The sequence below is a fragment of the Protopterus annectens genome, chromosome 1.part0 (assembly GCF_019279795.1).
Source record: "Protopterus annectens isolate FY-2018-M chromosome 1.part0, PAN1.0, whole genome shotgun sequence".
Taxonomy (NCBI): domain Eukaryota; kingdom Metazoa; phylum Chordata; order Ceratodontiformes; family Protopteridae; genus Protopterus; species Protopterus annectens.
Window position 1 is genome coordinate 497,907,601 of NC_056725.1, and position 23,825 is coordinate 497,931,425.

The window sequence follows — 23,825 nt, forward strand, 5'->3', positions numbered from 1 at the left end:
ATTATGGGTTGTGCGCTAACACATTCTTTGTACATTGTGGAATCAATTGCTGTGGGATCACTACAGTGATTAGCAGTTAAATGCCCACTTCATATCAAAGGACAGAAACCATTAGATTATAATGCTGAAGACCATTAGTTCTGAATAGTATATTTTATCATTTAAACTAATCACTTTGCTTCCTTGTGTTTTGGAGTCTCTATGTAAAACTGGCTTGTTAGTAGACTATGTGACTTTTAAAATAAATGCATTATTTAACATATACAGATGAGCTTGTACCATACTGTAGTCTGATGAGCTAATAAACAGTGCTTGAGTTTCAATGACAACATTTTAGAGTCAGACTTAATGGCTTTTACTATGAAAAAAAGATTTGCATCTGCAAAGCAGCAGTTTAGCTGGGCCATTACAAATCATCAGAAAAATCAATATTCCATGCTGATTTTGAGATGGAATTAATAAGTTTTGGCGCATATATATGCTGTAATTTTCTGTTTTCTTCAAATATAAGTAAATTCAGATCATAAATACATGTTTTTACAACTGAGTTGTACACTGAAATGTTCTACTGCAGTCAGCTTTTCATTGGCAATCAAAAATATCAAGCTGAAACATTTCACATCAACAACTAAAACTTGTGACACTGGTTTCCCAGATGTAGATATTAGGAACGCATAAGATGTCTACCATTCCAACTGCAGAGTGACTGCCAGGTATTTTCTAAGGAGATGGTGTCTGTGAAAATGATGATAAAAACCAGGCTCTCCCACCACGAAAAGGTGAAAATACTTGTCTCAATCAATGAACAACTCAAAGTTCATGAGAAGTCAGCATAACACAGTCAACAGAATAAAAACAGTTTCCTTCTTTTATAATCACGAATCCAATGTGTAGACACAAAACAATTTTAATAGGTAAGCGCTTTCGCGTAGTCACCACTACGCTTCATCAGACAGTACAAATAACATTTCTAGCACATCTATTTATACAGATAAGTAAGAAAAGGCGCCAAATTAAAACCAATAAATTATACACTTTGTCAATTAATTAAATGATTAATCAATTAGAAACTTTGTGTGAATGCGCAGGCTTGAAAAAGACTCAAAATTCTATAGTAAGCAATGATGTTTACAAACAGTTTCTCCAGCTGATATTCAAGTCTGCAGCAGAATGCTCGCAGCGAGTGAATAAATAATGCACTAAACAGACCAATGACTGCATGAGTGACTCATCGTATGCATATAGAGATACAAAAAGCACAATAAATATTCATAATAAATATTCATAATAAAAACTCCTATTAAATAAGTAAATGATGAATAAATAAATAAATAAATAAATGAATACAGACTAACAGACTATTGCACATGAGAGAGACAAAATAAATTAAATAAATTAATTAAATTTCAATACAGATATAGTAAGAATGAACATTAATGATTATCTAATATGAATGAATATCATTAATTAATTATATAAACTGTCCTATCTATATTTTAATATATACACATATAATAACTGCTTAATAGATGCAAGGTAACTAATGACAATTTATAATAAATATAAATCGTAATGATGCACATGTGTGATGGAATATAAAAGGTTGAACATGTAGTATCAAAAACCTTCAAGAAATATGTGTGTATAAATATATCAGATGAGTGAATGTGAAAACTCAATATTTTATGTGCAAAGTGAGATGAAGTGCATGTATATATATGAGGTAAATTATTTTAATAAATTAATGCATATGTATTTAAATTATTATTAAAATATTTATTGTTAAAAACTAACCATTATAAATATTCAATCAAATACATATAAATATGGATGCAAATGTAGAAATATATTTTATAAATAAATGAATAAATAAGAATGAATATATGAATGTGAATAAAATGAAGTAAAATGTATCATTAAAAATGTACTATTATAATGGCTGAATGTCATAAAACATCAAAGAAGAGATCACAGAGAAATCAGTATTGGGGGCTTATCTAGCTTCCAAAACAGGTTTGATCGAAACTTGATTATTAATCCCAGGAGGTATGTGTGCAGCTAATCTCAAAATCCATTTTAATTCCTTGTTGTTCAGCAAAAGCACATTGTCTCCACATCTCTTGTTTAATCTAACTATCTCTAGTACCCTGAACTCAAAGTCATGAAGGGGATATTCCATGATATGTTTCGCTAAAGCATTTAAATCGTTCTTCTTGCGAATATCATATAAGTGGCCATATATCCTATCTTTTAGGCATCTTTTAGTAAGGCCTACATAAAAAGCTGAGCAATTCTTACAAGTGGCAAGATAAATGAGATTCTTGGTACAACAGTTAGCAAAGAATTTTGGCTGAAAAATAAAATTCAGTGTGGGGTGTTGGAATTCTATCTTTTTTGAAATGGAGCCACATCTCTTACAGTTATAGCAAGGAAACGTACCTCTCTTGTGGCTAGAGAGCAAAGGTGAAATTTCAACTCTGTTTTTATCATTACATAATAGTTGTTTCAAATTCAAACTGTTTTTAAACATAAAATGGGGTCTATCCCCTACCAATTTCTTGACCATGGGATCTATGGTTAGTATTTTCCAATTATTATAAAAAATTCTCTTGATGTCATTAACAATGCTCGTGTAATTCAAAGTTACTGATATAAGTTCATTGTGTCCAATGGAATTTTTTCTTTTCCTGGTGCATATGTGCTGATTCTCAGACAATGTATTATCAATTATGTTGCTTCTGATAGCTGAAATTAAGCTGGAGTCATATCCTCTCTCCCTGAATAAGCTTTCTAAGCGATTTGCTTCAAGATGTAAATTACGAGTATCTTTGCAGAGTCTTTTTATTCTAATAAATTGGCTCTTTATGATGCCAGGGAAGACGTATCTGGGATGCATACTATCAAACGTTAAGAGCGTATTCCTCCAGGTTGGCTTCCTATATAATGTAGAACAAATGATCAGAAAAATCAATATTCCATGCTGATTTTGAGATGGAATTAATAAGTTTTGGCGCATATATATGCTGTAATTTTCTGTTTTCTTCAAATATAAGTAAATTCAGATCATAAATACATGTTTTTACAACTGAGTTGTACACTGAAATGTTCCTATATAATGTAGAACAAATCATCAGAAAAATCAATATTCCATGCTGATTTTGAGATGGAATTAATAAGTTTTGGCACATATATATGCTGTAATTTTCTGTTTTCTTCAAATATAAGTAAATTCAGATCATAAATACATGTTTTTACAACTGAGTTGTACACTGAAATGTTCTACTGCAGTCAGCTTTTCATTGGCAATCAAAAATATCAAGCTGAAACATTTCACATCAACAACTAAAACTTGTGACACTGGTTTCCCAGATGTAGATATTAGGAACGCATAAGATGTCTACCATTCCAACTGCAGAGTGACTGCCAGGTATTTTCTAAGGAGATGGTGTCTGTGAAAATGAGTTTTATAAATAGTGACAAGAGAATGCTTCTAAATTAATTAGTAAGAAGAAAATTATTATAACACACTAAAAATAATTTGAAATAATCCCTAACTGACTAAAATAGTGTTTTGACTTTAGCATTCTTAACCTCTGTAAATCCGCACTGAATACTGTTTTGCAGAAATCTAATCAGCATAAGCAATTTTGCCAGTTGTGGGAGCCTTAATATTGGAGTTGAAAATGTAAAAGGGTAATGAGAAGTCTCAGACTTACTATGTAGGGCATTCAAGATGAAGAAAGATCTCTGAATACTGAGGAAGTTGCAAAACAAGCAAAGGTAAATGAATAATTTTTTCATTTTTATTTTACTGATAAGAGGTCGAGCCAGCAGTCCTTTAAGGTCCCAGCTACACAAACGTATGCAATATAGAATGAAAGCATAATACAGCAGGGCCACCATGGCTAAAGGCATAAAAGAACTTTAATAACAAGACAAGCGCTCGCTTTTGCGTTGCATACAAACGCTTCATCATACCTAAAATACAAACTTCCAATACATCTTTTAAACATATAATCAGCCAATAAAGAATAAAATCTAAAAAATTGACCAGTCAAATGATTATTCCTAATGAACTAACTTGCATCCCTTTAAGGCTGCCTTAACGAGAACACATCTGTCCAAACCTGAATATCTGTCAGCTTGAAGTCTTAAGATCCATAATTCAGCTTTCTCTGTATCACATTCAACCAGCAGAGGTCGCCACAAGCAGAAGCACTCCATGGAGAGAACGGAAGCTGTCAGGAAAATCTTGAGATGAATGACTTGATATTTAATTTATCTGATTATGTTTTACAGCCTAAAGAACTCTCAGTATTGAACAAGGAACTAAGTTTTATTCTTGCAGTATTTTGTAATGTATGTAAAGTTTTGTTTGACTTGAGACTTTTTGCACATAATGTGACATTAAATTTAATGTTTGGTAACAATTATACATCAAATACTATGAGTCTCAGGAAGCCGAGCCTGTTTGTGCCGCAGTCGCCCTCACATGTGAATACATTTGTTAAAGCATGTGAGGATGATATATGTACTCTTCTTTATTCCAAACATAAGAAGAGTTTTTATAATTTAAATAAAAAAGAACAACGAGCACTGATAACATTGAAAAATAATGTGAATATATGTATAATGCCAGTGGATAAGAGGAGGGTCAGTTGTAGTAATGAATTCAGCTGATTGTCATGAATGTATGCTGCTGATGTTGAACAAAGAAGCCACTTATATAGTTATAACTAAATTTAAAGTGCAAGCAATCATTAAATATGTACATGATACTTTATATGATTTACTGATCACTAGATGTATTGATATCTATGTATGATTTTTTATGTGATTTACATGCTGTTATACCATTAATTAAAGGATTTTCCAAAGTGCATAAAAATGCTAAGAATCCACCCCTATGCCCTATTGTGGCCGGGGAGGGTTGGGTGACGCAACAATGTTCTATTTTTGTAGAAAGGAGGCTAAAGACGGTTATTAACCACCTATTCAAATATCTTAAAGAATGCTAAACAATTCTTGAAAGATTTATATGAGCTTTTAAATCAAAGGGGAAATGCCTATGTGCTATTGTTTCCAACCTTAGATGTTAAAAAATTGTTTATATCTATTCCTAATGATTATGGCACTGAAGCCATAAAACATTTATTAACCTTTAGGAGTGATTTCACCACCAAAACCACAAATACTTTGTGTCTTTTACTGGATCTTATTCTAAAGAATAATGTTTTTATATGCAGATAGGATCTACCTACAACAATGGGGAGTTGCCATGGGCACTCCCTGTACAAATTCCTATGCCAATTTGGTTTTAAGTAAACTGATAAAGATTATGTGTTCTCAACAATGAGTATTCTGAACAACTAATATTTTATTGTCGATTTGTAGCCAATGTACTTATTTTACAGGGAGGCACAAAACATGAATTAGATATGTTTGTGAGATACTTGAATAATACAACAGATTTTTTTAGAGTTTACTATGTTATGTTCAGATAAGGGGATAGACATTTTATATGTATACTTGGATATTGATGTCAAGGGTAATTTAAACACCTTGTTATATCATAAGAAATGTTGGAAAAATAACTTATTAACTCCACACAGCATGCATGCTAGACACATCTATCCTAATATTGTAAAGGGCCAATATATGAGATCCTCAAGATTATGTACCCTTGAAACAGACTTTAACAACATGGTTGAAGCCATTACCAATAACTTTACACAAAAGGGATACAATGTGAAGTTATTGGCTGAAAGTAAGGAACAGGTCTATGATGGAAGAAGTACAATATATAGACCCTTTTTCTGATAAAGACATGCCATTAGTAATCAGATGGTTAGTAGCAATAATAGAGATGGTGGCATAAGATTTGACACCAGGTATACGAATGATGTAGGTTCCATTTGTAATATTATGCACAAGAATTGGAAATGTCTAGCCATAGATGAGAAGATGGCTTCCTGGGTCGGAGAATTTCCTAGATTTTTCTTTAGAACTCCGTAAATTTGAAAAGACAATTATGTGGCAATGTAAAGTTAAATGAAGCTAGTATACCCTTTGTTAGAACTGGTACCTATGCCTGTCGGACATGTCTTACCTGCACATTTATTTCTAAGGAACAGGTTTTTTCAACATCCGAAGCTGAATTTTGTGTTTAAACCCTATGCCTATATGGATTGTTGCACTGAAATGTAGTTACCTAGCTACCTGTAACTTATGTATAAGTTTTTATGTAGGAAAAACTAATAAAAAGTTAAAAGACAGAATAATGAGACATCTATATGACATAAGGAAAGGTAACATTAAAAATGCACTGGCTAAACATATTATAGAACATCATGGACATACAGTCTCATTTAGAATATTACATGTACATTCAAATTGTAGAGGGACTGACTTGATTAGTTTTACAGAGAAAGCTGAATTATTATGGATCTTAAGACTTCAAGCTGACAGATATCCACGTTTGAACAGATGTGTTCCCTTTAAGGCAGCCTTAAAGGGATGCAAGTTAGTTCATTAGGAATAATGATCTGACTGGTCATGTTGTTTTTAGATTTTTGCTTTCATTTTTATTTTACTGTGAATTATCACATTTTGTTTCATTTGCATTTATTATCAGTGACGGCACTTTGCCTGTGAGGTCAATAATGGGTTGGGATTTTTGGTAACGACAATTGTAAAAGGATATGATACAGTATTTCAAGTCCCAATCAATTAGCAGACTGTTTCTTTGAGAACTGATGTTAAAAAGCAGAGTAGCAGTCCTGTGTGAATTTGAATGCGATTTCCCTACATCTCATGCACAGGTGTTTTCCCTCCGTACACCCACATTTTTTATATAGTAGTATCCTCCATGGTTACACAAACTCAGGGGATGGTATGTGCTTTCAACATTTAACATAAGGGTCTGTAAACACAATGGATCCCTACTGCCTGTACAATTAGGATCAGCCTCAATGCTGAAGAGGTATTGGCAACCATTTCAAATCTGCCTCTACCCCTAAACTCCCAAAATGTGAGCTCAGACATCTAGAGTTTGAAGATTTTATATTTACTCAAGGCTGATATGTTTACTGTTCTTCTTTATTTTTTCCCCTTCTTTTGTGAGATAAAAGAGCGAATTGAGGAGTTGCGAAGCATGCTTGGATGGGTTTTGGTGAGATGGAGAGCACAGAAACATCAATGGATTCAAAGACCTAAAAATGTAAACAGGAAAGAGAAAAACACAGTGCAACATAATTCCTCAGCCCATGCATGGATGGTAAGTTTTGACATTCAGGTAAGTTTAAACTCAGTTCAGTTGTTGGTCACATTTCTGTTGCTGTACTAAATTATGGATTTCCCAAAATGTGCGCAGGGAGAGATGATGATTAATGAAATAACTAAGATTCATTTATATTCCAGTCTACTCATACCTCCCAAAATATGGTTTTGTTGCGAAATTTACATTTATGTTATATTTAACTTTGTGGTCTGTGACACAGCTGTAAAGGGACCTCTGTAGCTTAGTGTAATAGGTTCACAGGTTCAGAGGTTCATAGGTGTGTACTAGGCTAATGGCCCTGGAGCCTATACAAACCTAGCCCATAGGATTACCCTGACATTGTGCCACCTGACATTATTTCCCAGTGCCTCTGTCTAGTAGAGCCACTGGAGTGATTCCCGGGGTGAATTTTCTATTTCCCATCCACTCATCAAGATTTCTCTTGAAGAGGGCCAGTGAGGTGCTCTGTTTGACATGTATGGGAAGTCTATTCCATAACATGGGCAGTCTCTGGGTTATGAACCTGTCCCTCCAGCATGTCCTGTTGATTGTGGTAATGAGGCTAAGGTCTCTGGAGTGTATGGTGCAGAGGGATTGAGATTTCTTTAGATGTAGCATTTCTAATAGAGCTGGGTCAGATATAGCTTTGTAAGTCAAGCAGAGATCGCCTCTAAATAGGTGATATGAGACAGAGAATAGTTGGAGTTTTTTGAGTCTGTCACTATGGGACAAGTGTTTAAGGCCTAGGATCATATTTGTGAGGTACTTTTGTGGCCTCTCCAGTTGTTGCAGGTGTCTAGTGAGGTACATGCCAAATGGGGCATTGTACTCGATGATTGGCCTAATGAGGGAAGAGTAGAGGGAGGCAATGACCTCCTTCTTCTTAGATGCAAAACCCTTAGTAATGAGATGTGCCACATAGAAGGACTTTCTGACCATAGTGGCAATGTGGTGGTCAAAAGAGAGGTGGCTGTCAACCTGTGTTCCCAGATCTCTTATAATGCCTTCTGTGTTCAGTGGACTACCATCAATGTGGTAATTCATGGGAAATTAGTTTTTCCCAAAGGGGATGACAACACATTTTTTGGCATTGAGCTTAAGGCCATGGTTCTGACATCAGTTGTTGGTCTCAGTAAGGCCTTTCTGCAGGATGTCAACATTACTTGGGAAGTTAATAATACCTCCCAACTTGCAATCATCTGCAAACTTTGGGAGCCAGAGTCCCTTCATGTTGGCCACAACTTCAGAGAAGTAGACACCAAACAGGAGAGGACCCAAGACTGAACCCTGTGGGACTCCACTCATGACTGGTCGGTAGTCTGACTTGGAGTCAGCTACTTTCACACTGTGGGTTTTATCTATGAGCCAGTTTGCAACCCACCTAGTGATATAGGGGTTGATGCCTAGCTTAGTGAGTTTTTCTATGATTCCTGAGTGGGGAATGGTAGCAAAGGCCTTGGCCAGATCACGGTAGGCTGTATGAACCACCTTGCCTTCATCCACAGCTGTAGTGACTCTGACTTAAAGAAGTCGACCAAGTTGAGCAGGCCTGATCTACCCTTCACAAAATCAAACTGTGTGGGATCCAGAGTTTGGAGATTCCCTATATCCTTGTTTATTAGGTCCATGGTGATGCGTTCCATAGCTTTGCATATCAGACTCATCAGGCTAATAGGGTGATAGTTCCCAGGGTTAGTAGTTACTCCTCCTTTGTGGAGAGGGATAACTGTAGCAGTGCATCATTTGGTAGGGACAAAGCTTGAGGTGAGGCTGTGTTTGAACAGGGCACACAGGTGTGATGCCAGTTCACTCTGTAGTTCATGTAGAACACAGCCAGGGATATTGTCAGGTCCCATAGAAGCTGTATTCTTGGCCTTGGACAGTGCTGTTTTAACCTGTGCAGCAGTAATACTGGGTGCTTGGCAATCTACTGGTATTGTGATTGGTCCTTTGGGGTGGGAGAGAGGGGTAAAGTTGGCACTGAATCTGTCAGCCAGTATATTGGCAATATCTGTTGGCTCCATATAGGAGGTACCATTGTGCAGTAGCTCAGAGCAAATCTGGGTATTGCCGTGGAGATTCTTTACATAACTATAGAAGGACTTGTGGTTGTCTTTACTATCTGCTGCAATTCTGTTTTCATAGCTAGCTTTAGAGGATTTGATGAGGGATCTCAACTATTTGTTGAGGGTGATAAGAGAGTTTTTCCAGTCTTGGGGCTTCACCTTATTCCGCATCAATTTTTTCCTTCTGTTGTAGAGTTTGTTTATGGCAGGGGACCACCAGATTGGCTTCTTTTTTTGGAGAAGAGCATCTTGGTTCTATTGAGTATGGCGAGATCCATGCATTTGTGTACGTGTTCGTACAGTGCTTTGGTGTATGATTCAGCAGTCATGCGACTATTGTCCATTTGCATGGGTGCCGTGAAGTTAGCCACCTATGTTTTTAGGTGCCCAAACTTTGCTTTGGAGAAGTTTTTCTTGGTGGGGTTACCTTTGCGGGGGGGGGGGGTGAGGGGGTGGGAGGTACGTGGATTTCTAAAGTGATTAGTTTGTGGTCGGATCTAACCAAGGAGGAGTTGACTATTGGTGTAGAGCAACAGTCGCCCATGTTAGTAATGACCAGGTCAAGGATTTTGCTACCTCTAGTGGGGGGTAAGAATGAGCTGGTCCAGGGCATTGGAATTAATGAATTCCAGGAACCGTTGGGCAAGTGTATTGGTACATGAGTAGTTTTCCCAGTTAATGGAGGGGTAGTTGAAGTCGCCCAGTATGAGAGTGTTAGGTTGGACCCTAATATGCTCTAGGGTGCTTAGGAATGTGGAATGTGAGTCTTGGGACATGATTGGGGACCTATAGCAGGCTACAACCTGAATCACTGTCTTACCCAATGTTAGCTGCACCTGAAGTATCTCTGATAAGTTATGTTGGGCTACCAGTCTGGAGGTGTGCACAACCTTTATGAATATGGAAACACCGCCATCATTGAAGCTTCGGTCCAAGTTTTGGGGCCAAAAAGTGTGGAATGAGTTATAGCCTGGTAGTGCAGGGGTGCTTTCTGCAGCTTTGAACCAGGTCTCTGTTACAGCACAAATGTCGATGTTCTCCATTTTAAGGAATGCTTCAAGCAAGTGCATTTTGAGATTTAGTCTTCTAGCATTGAGCAGCATGACTCCCAGATTGCATTTGCTTGTAGCTGTTACGGTGGTAATTTTGTCTTTGGAACACAGCCTAAAAAGGCACTGTAGGAGTGGCAAGAGCCTTAGCCAATATCCGGAAGGCCAGGAGTGACAGATGCAGGCCATCTCTGGCAAAGCATTGAGGTCTGTCAGTCATGTCATCCCAGGCAGACAGATACTGGATCCCCTTGGAATGACACCAGAAACTTAACCAATTCTTGAAATCCATCATTTTCTGCTTGTTATGTGGTATCATTCTGGGTGATGGTAGGATGCTGCTCAGGGTTAGGGTCATACCCACCTGGCTACATAATCTGAGAGCTCCTCCATGTCTCTTTTCATGTAGTCCAGGGAAGTACATCTCAGGTCATTCGCACCCATATGTACAATGAAAGAGTCATATTTGTACCTGTTGTTGAGGGACCTGAGTGCGTGCTTTATGTGATGGATCCTTGCACCTGACAGGCAGCTGACTGTTACTTTCTCCTTATTCAACCTAGTGAGTGGGACATCAGTGTGCCTCACTATCGAGTCACCTATGACTAGTGTGTTGGGCATGCTGTTTTGCCTTAGGGGCTTTGGTTGAGTGGCACACTGTTTAGAAGAGTTATGTGTCTCGTGATTAGTGTTGTGTTGTGGTGGTCGAGTGCATTTCTGCCTTAGAGGCCTCTGCTGTTTGGGTAGATTTTTATTGAAAGCTCCACGAATGTGGGTTTGCGGTTTGTGTTTTTATGTGAAGGCAGTGCTGGTGTATGTTCTTTAGGGCTATGTGATCCATGTCGTGTGGTGCAAGTGTTGACCTTTTCCTCTTGACCAGATATTCCGGTCTTGGCTGGAGAGTGTGTGGCTTCCAATTTGGATATATAACTGTATCTCTCGCAAGTCTGAGTGTTGGGAGGTAAGAGGAGAGGGTTGTCAGTGTACATGAGGCAGTTGCTACATTGCTTCAGGTTGTCCAAGCTCACCAGGTTAATAGGAGAAAGTACAGGGAACTGACCTTTAGACATGCCTGAAGGGTTGGGCAGTAATAATAAGTACTGGAGCTGTTTCCTTGAAGAACATTTAATGCTGGTTGCACTTTTGTGTGTTACAATAATTGCTACAAGAAGTCTGGTAAAGTGCATGGTTAACTGGTGATATATATTATTTTATTCAGCCATAAGTCAGTCAAGTACAAAAAAAACAACATAGAACTGAATTCAACTAATTAACAAATACAAACTTTTAATATACAGCAATTAAAACCATGAAAATATCTGTGCAAACATATCATATTAATAAATGAATATGTTGGAACATTACTATGCAAGTGATCACATGAACCATAAGATGCCTAACAATATACACCTTTAAATAGATGCATTTACAAGTTCCTGCCATCCTTTACAAGCACTTTATAGTGTTCACCTCACAAATCATAAAGGGCCATACATGATAACCCTGGTGGAAAATTGTGTCTAACCATCCAGTCATCAAGACTAGCCCATACCTGTCAACCTCTTAGCTTAATAAATCTGGACAAAGCCTGACAAAATGGGGGCACAAAAGCCCCAAAATAGAGACAAATTTTAAATATTGTTCTTATAAACATAGAAAGTTGCTAGAGTAATGAGGTTTGTGTTAACATGCATTTTTTGAAGGATTTGAAGTCTGAAACTTAAATGTATTCCATTATTTAGTGACTTCATTCCTCAGATCATCCCAGTAATTTGCCAGAAAACCACAAATTTTATGAGGAATAATCCAAAAATAAGAGACAGAAGTCTGGACAGTCTGCAAAAATATGAACACTTGAGAGGTATACCTCAAATTTCCATAGGATAGAAATACATTGAGTTAGTAAGCTATCCCTCCAGCATGTCTTGTTTATTTATTAGTGTAGATTTAGATGTCTAAAATGAGAACTTGCAGAGATGCTGCTTTTGCAAAGAAATAGGGACTTACTAAGAATGGGTCTTTCATGGCTCAAAAACAAAAACCATGTCATATTCGGGCATTCAGTGGCTACTGAATGTTAACAATTTGTGATAGTCTATGGGCATAGTTGAAGGATTTAAGGCTTTTAATTTTATTGGTTGAAAACTGTAGGGACCTTTCTGGTTGAACAGTATGTTTGTGTTTGGACATAAGAAAGAGGGCATTGTCTTTGGTGTTGGGTCTGACAAACAGAGCACACCAAGATGATGTATTTGGATTTTGAAGGTAATACTTCCAAACTAACCAGGCCAGACTGAAGGAGTTCCTGAGTATGATGAAAACATGACCACTACAAGGGGGGAGGCTGTCCACATAAGTACCCAGGTTTTTTAAGACCATATCTGTCTGAAGAGAAGTACCACTTATAACCCATGAGGGGGAAGCAGATTTTTTTACTGTGAGCTACTAAGCTGCTCTTTTTTGAATTTAGCTTGAGACCATTTTCATTACAGCAGGTATATGTCTATTCCAGCCCTCCCTGGAGCTGTTTAGTATCCGTGGATGAATGGGTAACAGTTCTCAGCTTGTAGTCATCAGGCACACTTTTGGGATATTAGCTTGGATGTCTGCAAAATAAATGTCAAACAGAAGATGGTCCAACACTGATCCTTGTGGTAGTCCACAAGTTACAATTTTATATTCATAGGGGGTACCAGCAGACAATATAGGGCTTTACATTACGTTTTTGTAATTTTTCGATAATACCAGCATGGATGATAATGTCAAAATCCTTGCCAGGTCAAGACAAACAATGTACTTTGAGTGACCACTGTCTCCAACCTCTTTAACCTTTTCAAAGAAGTTTAGTATGTTCAGAAGCCAGACCTTGTCCTTCTCAATACCAGATTGAATGGAGTCTGGATCAGCTAAGTTGTCTATGTTGCATAAATGAGTCCTGCTATGATACATTTCGTGGTTTTGGTTGTAAAGCTGATGAGGCTGATGGACCTGTAATTACCTGGGTCTGTACATGGGCCTGTCTTGTATAGAGGAGTCACAGTGGCTGTTCTCTAGGCACCAGGCACAAACATTGTGGATAGGCTGAAGGTGAACAGTTTAAGTAGAGCCTTGAATAATGCAAGCTTGGCAATGAAGCAAATGCAGTCTGACATGTCATCTGGTCCCATAGAAGTATTATCTGCAGCCTTTGATAGGTTTTCTAAGACTTGGTCCAATGTGATTTCAGGGAAAACTAAATTTTAATAGATACTGGGGCCAGCAGTATGGATAGGGAGGGTAAAGTTAGTACTAAATTTGTCTGCTAATATATTGGTTATATTTTGACTGATATTGCTTTAAATTATACCCGTATTTCCTAACATAACTGAAAAAGATTTGTAGTTTCATTTGGTATCTGTAGTGAGCCTCCCCTGATTTACATTTTCCAATAGTGTTCTTAAATTCCTTGCTGTCATATTTCAGTGAGATCCTACAGCTTGGCGTTATTTTTCTTCCTTTGCTGTATAGTATGTTAATGCAGAAGTTTCACCAAACAGTTTTATTCCTGATTTTGCCATTATACTTAACACAGACAAGTATGGAATTTTAGGCTGTGGGAACATTTAGAGGTGAATGTGAAGGCCCTCTCATTCGTGTCCATCTGTAGAAAACTGTTGGGAATTTTGCTTAGGTCTTCTACCAGGTGAGGTAGGTTTGCCCTGGATAAGTCCCTAAGTATGGTCTTATTTAGTGCTGGATGATACCACTAGGCCTGACAAAGAAGATGACTGATTTCTGGTAAGATTTAACCAGAGATGAGGGGAAGTGAGATAAGACAGAGGTGGATGATAGGTTGGTAAGGACCAGGTCAAGATATTAAAGCCTCTAGTGGGCAGTTTCACAATTTGTTCAAGTGCATTGGTATTAACAAAGTCTGGGAAATGTTAATCATATCCATTTTTAGAAATGCAATTTATGTGTCTATCAATGCTTTGGCAATTGAAGTCTCCTAGCAAGAAGGTATTTGATATTTAACATTTCAATAATTTTGGGAAGATATTGGCAGAGACCTGTAGCTAGCAATGCAATCAAATAATAGTTCCATTACTTAAGGGTGATATGGCTCTCCAAGTTATGGTCATGAGTAGTATGATATGAGGTGACAGTGCATCTGGCAAATATAGATATTCCACTTATAGTTACCTAAGGGCCTGGAGGTATGATATGTGCTAAACCTTGGTATAGAGGGAGTGCTGTCACTGTAATGAAACCATGTCTGAGTAATCACAGAGATATGGATTTTTTTGACTTGTAGGTAAGCCTCAAGTTCTGATATCATTCTATTTAGGCTTCTAACGTTGACAAATGCCACCATGATATTGTCCAAATGTAAGCTTTCTGTGTAGGACTGTCCAGTAGGAGGAGTCTGTCTTAAAAAGACCTATAGGGTCAGCAAAGACCTTAACAAGCATGCAGAATCCTTGATATGACAGGAGTAAACAATCCCAGTTGATCAGGAAGTGTTATCTATCATCTCATCTCAGGCTAACACATTCTACCCCCCCCTTAGAATAATACCAACTACTTATCCAGTTCTTTAATCTAATTATATTGTCTTGGTAGCTAGGCATTGTTCTTGCTGAAGTCAAGATACCACTCAAGACAAGTGCCTTTCCTACCTCTAACACACGCATAGTAAGGTCCATTATGTCTTTATGCAAGACCCTCTGGGTACAGCATCTCAGGTCATTCACTTAGTATGCTTAAGTATGTCATAATTTATTGTCATCTGATATGCATGCTAAAATAGTCTTATATATCAGCAGCATTAAATGAATATAGATAAAGAATAAAGAGGCAGCAAACTACTCTTTGAATTATAAAACTGAATTGCAATATTAAATTAAATGATACTGTTTTAAGTTAGTGTATTACTTTTTATTTTTAAATAAATCTTTATTGAAGGTATTTTGAACATTGTTTCAGTTAGTTTCCTTAATTAGGGTATTGCTATCTAATGCCATTGTATTGGTTGATATATTTCTTTCTTTTTTATAGGATCACTCCTTGAAATCTAATCAGTTTGGTGTCAAATGCACAGATGTCCAAATCCCTGTCTGTAGTTCCCAGATTCAGTTTTGCCGTCCTGAGCCAACAACTGTGTCTCCCACATCTAGTGGACCAATTAAAAAAATGTCACATCTGAAGCAAGTATTAACAAGAGAAGACTGTCATCTTCCTACATCAGTGCCACAAGACAGCAAAGATATTCAGTTTGGAACTGGTGAACATGTTGTCTGTGGATCCCAGTCAAAAGAATTAGAAGGAAAAAAGGAAGAAATTCTTGATGGACCCAGTGAATCTCCAGTAGTGGTGTTACAGCAGCCAAAGACAATGCCACTGGGAAGCATGGTGAATCTGATTCTTAGCTTCAGTAAAAAGGGAGAGGGCAAGCAGCAGACAGAAGAGGAAATCAGCAATGCAGAAAGTGCAAATGAAGAGCCTGTACACAGGGTAGGTGTTAAACAGTTTGTTGCATTATACGCAACTGAGGTAATAAGCTTTTAAGGTGTGCAAACATATATCTATCTGTTCAGAATCAAAGTATAGAATACTAAACTATTATCTTCTCTTTCAACTACTTATGCAGCAGCTCTTTCAAACACCACTGGTGCTGATCAGATATCAAATGGAAATGTATGCAAGCTGTACCTTCCTAACAACATATTAAATGTACTTAGTTTATAGCCTTGTTCATCTATATTTATCTGTCAAGAAAACAACTTAGCATTTGGTTTTCTTGAGACCATTTCAACTCTAGGCAATGAGTAATACTCACTTTTAATCACTTTACTCAGTTTACAAGAAGTTTTGTGAACTTTATGCTTCACAAGGGACATAGAGTTGACACCCTGATGGAAATTTGAAATAGCTCTGAAGTATGCTCTTATGGAAAAAACTTGAATTTCTATCAATCCAGCTCAGCATAAAAAGTGAAATTGAAGGAATAAGAACTGTGAACAGATCTAAAGCTTGCTGAGTAGCCTTTAGATATTTTTTTCCATTTAACTTTGTAGTTTTTGTACTAGTAGAGGCTTTCTGGGTTGCAGTAGGAATTTGAAGCACATTTGGAGGGCAAAGTCCCTAGCAATTAGGAGAACATGAGAAAGCATGCAGTTAGTTTGAGGCACTGTATGTCTAGGTGAGAGTTGCTTGACAGATGTATGGGATAGAGGATACAAATGAGACTCCATAAGCAAAGGCTTCTTTTCAGGTGAGGTCAAAGCAGAGGAAACCAGACACAGAGAAGCCAAAGAGGCACTATGGCTTTGTGCAACTTGGCTTTTAGTAAGACTCTCAAAATTAAAGAATGTTCAGAAAAGCATAAAACAGTCCCATCAATCACTGGTGAACTAGAGTGCCCCTGGGAGTCTATCATTATGAAGGGATAAAGGAGAAGACATTGCAGCATCACAGTGATACCTTTCCCAATGATGGACAATCATCTACACTGTAGCCAGCCTTAGAGGCCTCTTGTGGGGCATCAGAGCACACCTGCTGAGCATGTCTGCTAAGGAGTTGGCTTGACCAGGAATGTGTGTTGCTATCAGAAAGTATTGTGAGAATATTGCCCATTGCCAAACCCTCATAACTTCCCGAAAGAAGGAGTAAGATCTAGTTCCCTCTAGCCTGCTAATGTATGATGCTACTGACCTATTTTATATGTGGATTACTACATGACCTTAGGGAAACCAGTCCTGAAGTTCCTGCAACACTTGGAGAACCACTTTCATCTTCATGGTGTTAATGTAAATACTGGGGGGGGGGGGGTCCAGTTTAGCTTATGTCCCATGGGTTTTCTGTCCCATATAATGGCTGAGGGTAGCAGAAGGACAAAGGGGCATCCTTTGTTTGGATTTGTTAGGTGCAATCTCCACAGTAGATAAGTTTGATTGGTTTTGGATAATCAAATACTTTGATCCATGGGATACTCCAGCTGAGACCATTGAACAACAGAGAGTCTGCAACAGGTCTCTATGTGGAAATGTGCTAATAGGACCAAGTAAATAGTACCTGCTGTGAGCCCTAGTACCTTGAAAATGATGGCTGCTGTGAACAATGGAGTAAGAGAAGACTGACCGCAGACTGCAATGGACTTATTCTGTCTTGTAGTATTTTGACCAAGTTATGAACTTTGCCCTAGTGGCAGCTGCTGTAAACTAAGTTTTGCAATGACTCCAAATAAGATTTTCCATTGTTCACTGATATCATCAAGTACTGAGCTATAAAATCTACAAACAACGTGTGGCAAGATACTAAAATAAAAATATGCACAAGACAGACTAAGTAAAACCAAAAATATCCAAAATGCTCAGTACCACTCAAATCACAGACTAATGAAGCAGGGGATTGACTGGCAGAAATCTTTTATTCATGTCCAAATAGAGGCAAGGAATTGGTAATAAGGATAGTTAAACTTGTTTTGAAGTAAAGGTTATTCATCAGTAGCATCTACTCATTACCATAGAGATGTAAAATTTATATAAAAAGGTGCAAAAAATGATGCCTTACAAACCTTAATTATACAACCCCCCAATATCCATTATGAATATGTCCAGAATACAAAACATATACAAATTAACAGTATGTTAAAAAAGAAAAAAGACGCACCATTAAAAAAATGCTAAATGCATTAAAAAGATATCTAGAGACATCTTGTGGCCAAACTGCAAATTACAGCATCAAAATATTGAAAAAGAAATATAACTGCTCATTAAAAGCTGGTCTAAAAAGGACCCCTAAAAGGTAATCCATATAAGTTCCTTAATTAATAATACAAGTCCAACCTATATATTTATGTATATCTCATTTATCATTACAAATAACATGAAATGTGCAGTAAGATGTGTAACAGTTTGCTTATAAAGTGCATTACTTTATTTTTTTCAGATATTCCAAAATCTCATGTTTAAACAAATGAGTTGTCTTGCCAACATAAAGAGTTAACACATTTGTTTGTAATTTGGGAACTTATATGGACCATGAGCCTACTTTTGACCAACACTTTTTCATGTTCTTCTATATTGCACAGCTTATAAATAAAGGGATTGTGTCTAGATCTAGGGATGTCATTTTCCCCCTTACTGAATATGATGCCCCCATTGGCATGTATCTGTCCAGACACATGCAACAACTGGAACATCTACAGAGGTAAGGCCTAAACAGCATGTTCTACATGGACTGACTCAAAACCCTGTCACTATACTCTGTATCCTACAGAATGCTAAGAGCTGACTTGTGTCTGGCATAAAATGCATCCTCCAACCCATTACTGATGGATTTACTGCCCATTGACAAGTCAAATGGCATCAGAAATACTCTGTCTAAGGATCTAAACATCTTCTGCAACATCAACAGAATGGTTTTGAGGGACAGGTATATCTTGCAAAGGATACTGCTGCTCTGGGCTCCCCATCCACATAAAACAAAGTTCATCCCTGTCCATATTCAAGCGCAACTTAGATCTAAGGAAGGGAAACAGAAAATTTACCCCAATACTGCCCCCTGTACTACTAATGGACAGATGCAGTTTGTAAATGCTTTATCCCATGCATGGGTCCCCTCAGATTATCTATGGTATGATCCCTGTTATTCTTATTGGAGGAAATATATAATTATTAACCATGGAATGGCTAAGGTCAATCTATAACCAAATGGGATAGGCTATTTCTACCACAAAAAGCCTATTACTTACCTATGAAACTATAAAAGGAAGAACATGAACATAATTCCAGATAAATAATTCCCTCTATCCTGCAGGTTAGAGGATTATGAATCTGGTATAACTTATCAGTATTTGCTTAAGTAAACTGTATTTTTCATCACAAATTTGCAAAAAAGAATAACACCCACATGGCTTGCATCCTGTAATCACAGACACAAACCTATCTATGGTTTCTGGTATATCGGGAAAAGAATGTTGTAGCCCCATAAATTGTTCTTGCCCCTCTAAAACACATTACAGGTTTCTTGTAACTTATCATCAAGGAAAACATCATTCTTTAAAATATGCCAGTGTTTATTCAATACCATTCTTATCAGTGGGATGTTGGAACCAAATGTATTCACTAGGGAAAATGTTTTCAGTACTACTGTAGTCAACCTTCTCTTTATTATAGGCTAATAGAAATGTTCTATCCATCTAATACACCTCTCCCTCTGGCTTTGCTAATGATAGATGGATTATACCCTCTGGAGGGAAACATACTGTATAGCTCTTCAGAAATCCGATCATATTCTTGTGGTTTAGAACAAATTCTTTTTAACCTGATGAATTATGATTTTGAAAAGCCCCATATCTTATGGCCTGGATAACAGCTGTTTACTTGGAGTAGGGAGTTTATGCTAAAATGATTTCTATAAAACTTTTCAATACTAAAACATTCAAAAAAGTAATCTCTTTTTTATTAAAGTTAGCTATGCACTCTACCACTGACTTATTTTCATTCAGGTAGGAAATTAAAACTCTGTCATATCTGACTGCCAAACCAACCAGCAGTCATCTAAGTATCTTATCCACATTTACTACATTTTGAAATAAGTTGCGTGTCTCCTCATAAATTAAACAGTTCCTATATGTATCCCATAAAGCAGTGCCCTCATTGTTGTACCCACAGCTTGACAATAATATGTATGGTTGTAGAAGAAAACATGTTTAATTCAAACATGTTCTGCAATAATAAGTAGAAATGTAATAGCTCCAGCACTACATAACTGAGACCTATTTAATCAATATTAAAGAAAATCAACCCCCTCTCCACGAGGAATGCAGGAATGCAGAAACTTTCATTCTAAAGTGTATATAAACTATTAATTTTTTAAATGTACTTCTTGAATTAGCTAAGAAAATGTGTAGTGTCTTGTAACCTAGATCTAACCATGGAAAATAATGGTTTCAAATTAAAGGTAAGCAAGGCTGGCAGTGGTTCAGTAAGGGACCCATTACCTGACACTGTCAGTCTACCAGATAGTTTGAATTCTTTTTTATGGATCTTTGTCAACAAGTAAAAATATTGCTGCCGAAGTTCCATAACCTGAAGGCCATTTTTTATTTTGTTAGTAATTATATCCTTTTTTGGGTGGATTGTTAAAAAAGTATCTATCTCTTCTATAAAACTAGAAGTGGGATGAAAACTCATCTTTTGATAAAAACAACCATCAGATGGCTGGATAATGAATTCATCATTATAGCTATTCATATCCCATATAACAACACTGCCTCCTTTATCAGCCTTAGAAATAACTAACGTGTTACCATTTTGCAAAGAATTAAAGCATACTATTTCATCAACTAAAGGGGTGTTATTCCCTTTTATATAAAACTGGATTATGCAAATATTTCAAAATTAAATTTTCATAGATGAAAACTGATTTTGGTACTTAACATATTAACCAACATTTCATCATGGCAACGGACCGCGGCACTGATGTCGGATATGTTCAGTAACGTTTTTTTAAATAAAATATTTTATATTTTTTTTTTTAAAAAGCCCAGTTTGGTGTACAGAAATAGAAATCAATAAAAATCAGCCAGCCACTTTTCTCCTTCCTGTCCACTTTAAAAACATTACTGAACATATCCGACGACCAGTAAGCAACCCGGTATTGCCGTGAAAATGTGGTTGCGATAATACGTAAGTACCCTGATTTTTGATAATGAGGTTGAAAATCTGATTTTTTGAAACAGCAGCCATGAAGTTCAGATGACTCATGTTTAGATGCAAAAATGCTTGTAAGCTAAGTTTCCTACAAAAATCTTTAATATCTTTTACACATTGAAATGTACACCTTTACTTAATAAACTTACTTAACCAACACTCAATGAGTAACAAGAAATATTATCTAGTAAATAATTAAGATCAATTATTTTTGTTGAGAAAACATCTCTTGAAAAAGAAGAAACAAACATATCTTTGCCCGTTCCTGTTCCTGTTCCAGCCTACCTTCACCCCCCCACCCCCACCCCCACCCTGCATGCCTGGAGAGTTTGAAGAAGTAGAATTCACCTTTGGGTCACTGTTGGTGCTTTTGTTGTTGATAAAGTAGTGCAGACTCCATTTCCCTATCTCTAACATTAGTTGAATTTTCAAGAGAGATAAGATTGCCTCTAAGTTCATGCAGTTTACTAAAAAAACAGAATTGCTACTGAATTGTTCATCTTGTTCACTAGTCTGACTTATACAGAACAAATTAATAAATGCATAAATAATAGCCACAATAAGCTATTTAAACTATTGTTATGAAAGCACATTGCATCCTGTTACAACCTTTCTCACACACACACACACATACACACACACACACACACACACACACACACACACACACACACACACACACACACACACACACACACATGTATGCATGCACACACATACACAGAAACATATGCACAAATGCACATGCGTACACACATACACACACTCTCACACACATACATACATGTATGCACGTACCAATTACAGCTACGTTATTATATGTACGCATCAGATGTATAAGTATACGAGATTATGAATCTTATTCAGCCTTTGTGAGCAGTGACCCTTTCACATCTAGGCAGTGGTTGTATGCCTGTATTAATAATTCTGATGAATAATGCTTAGAAATTAGTTATTTTATATAAATATGATTTGTTTGTCACATGCAATGTAGCACAAAGGAACATGCTACAGACATGATGGAATTCACTAGCCAACAGCCGAAAAACATGTCCAGTTGTGCTACTAGTATTCTGAAATTGAAATTATGCATTAAAATTATTTGTAAGACTGTGAAGCCTAGTGATTTTTTTCTCTGGTTTACTTCTTGACAGAATACTGTGAGAAACTCCATAACTGTTTTGTGGTACAAGGGAAGTCTAATGATAAGAAAACAACATGATGCACAACAGAGACCACAGAGTCTGTTTTTTTTTGTAATGAATTAGCATTCCAGTAAAATATACTGCCTATACTTCACAGTGCTCAGTATTAGCAAGCAGTCTTTGTTCTCTGAGTATAGGTTACCCAAGATGTTTGTCAAACCAGAACTGGCATTGACCATTACATGAATTATTTTGCATCCATTTGTACAGCCATTTCAGGAATTGTTGCAAATGACAGCATTTATTTAACATTTGTTGACTGGGAGAGTCCAACTAGGACAGAGCCTTTTTTAGGTGGAGGCCCAAGGAGAAACACTCCAGATGCATGTCTTTAGAATGTGGGAGGAAACCAGAGTTCCCGGAAGAAACCCACGTGAATTCAGGAAAAACATGCAAACTCGACACAGGGGGCACCCCGGCCAAGAATCAAACCAGAGAACCTCTTGCTGTGAGGCAACAATGTTGACCGCTGCACCACTGTGACACAGTACTCTTAGCATATAGCTGAGAACTAAAAACGTCTGTCAGGAATGAAACAGAATTTATGATGCTCTTCATACTGACCCCTGCTGCAGTAGCCTACGCTGTATGGGCTGTATCCTGCAAGGATATAACAGCCACCTATCTTCCAAAGCTTCAGGGTACCTTTTACATGCCTATACCATTATATCAAGCTGAGCTGACTAAAATGGCAGATTTGGGCACCAAGTCCTATAGAGCTTTCCTGCTACTGAAGAATACACTCCTATTAGACTTTTGAGGATCGATGGTCTGCTTATGTTTTTCCTTTCCTAGGTAGATAAGTTCCCTTCTGGGGAAAAAAAAAACTTCCTATTAAAATAATTGTTTGTTTGAAAACACTTTCCTGTTCAGGAAAGCTATTTTAAAGCTAGGAGTTTGTGCTTTAACAGACTGTCATGAGACTGTACTGTACTTTTAAGTGGGAGGGATCTTTTTCTCTTGCAGTTTATAAGCTGTTTAAAGTATTTAAAAATATTTTTACTATGGAGAAATTGTGTTTGTTTTACTTTCTGGATGTGACAAAATGTTTTAAAATACTTTTTACTGTGTTTTTCTATGAAAAAGTGACTTTTAGAGACTTTCCATTTTTTCTGGTTCTTGTTGTGTGTTTTCCCCATGAAAGAGGCACCATTTTTGGCTTGAACATGAACAAACTCTCGGTCCCATGGACGTTCCTTCTTCCAGCCACAAAAAGACAAATTTAAGCAAACAGCCTTTGCCACCATTGCAGCCTAACAATTTGCCTCAACCATAGGTGGGTGACTGTGCTTTGGCCATTAGTTATACATCAGACCAATCATCTTTTACCCTGGATCCCTTTGGTGTAGCACCAACAGCCACCATGGACTGTGGGGTTAGCCACGTCTTTTGGGAAAGAGAGAGACAATATTGTCTGTCTGCAGGAGATGGATCAGGGAAGGCTTCCTTGTTATGTCAGAATGTTGTGCCAATCCCTGGGGAAATTCCTGCTGTCATTAATAACACTTTTGTCCCCAGTTTTCCTGTCA

General features: G+C 37.1%; 1 protein-coding gene across 1 annotated transcript in view; it reads left to right on the plus strand.

The window, feature by feature from the left end:
* LOC122793068 overlaps positions 1–23,825 on the plus strand; it is a 970,692-nt gene that overhangs the window by 695,069 nt on the left and 251,798 nt on the right. The window contains exons 23-24 of the mRNA XM_044060776.1: positions 7,124–7,276; positions 15,432–15,887. Of these exons, the coding sequence (XP_043916711.1) occupies positions 7,124–7,276; positions 15,432–15,887 (609 nt within the window). The remainder of the gene's footprint in view (positions 1–7,123; positions 7,277–15,431; positions 15,888–23,825) is intronic.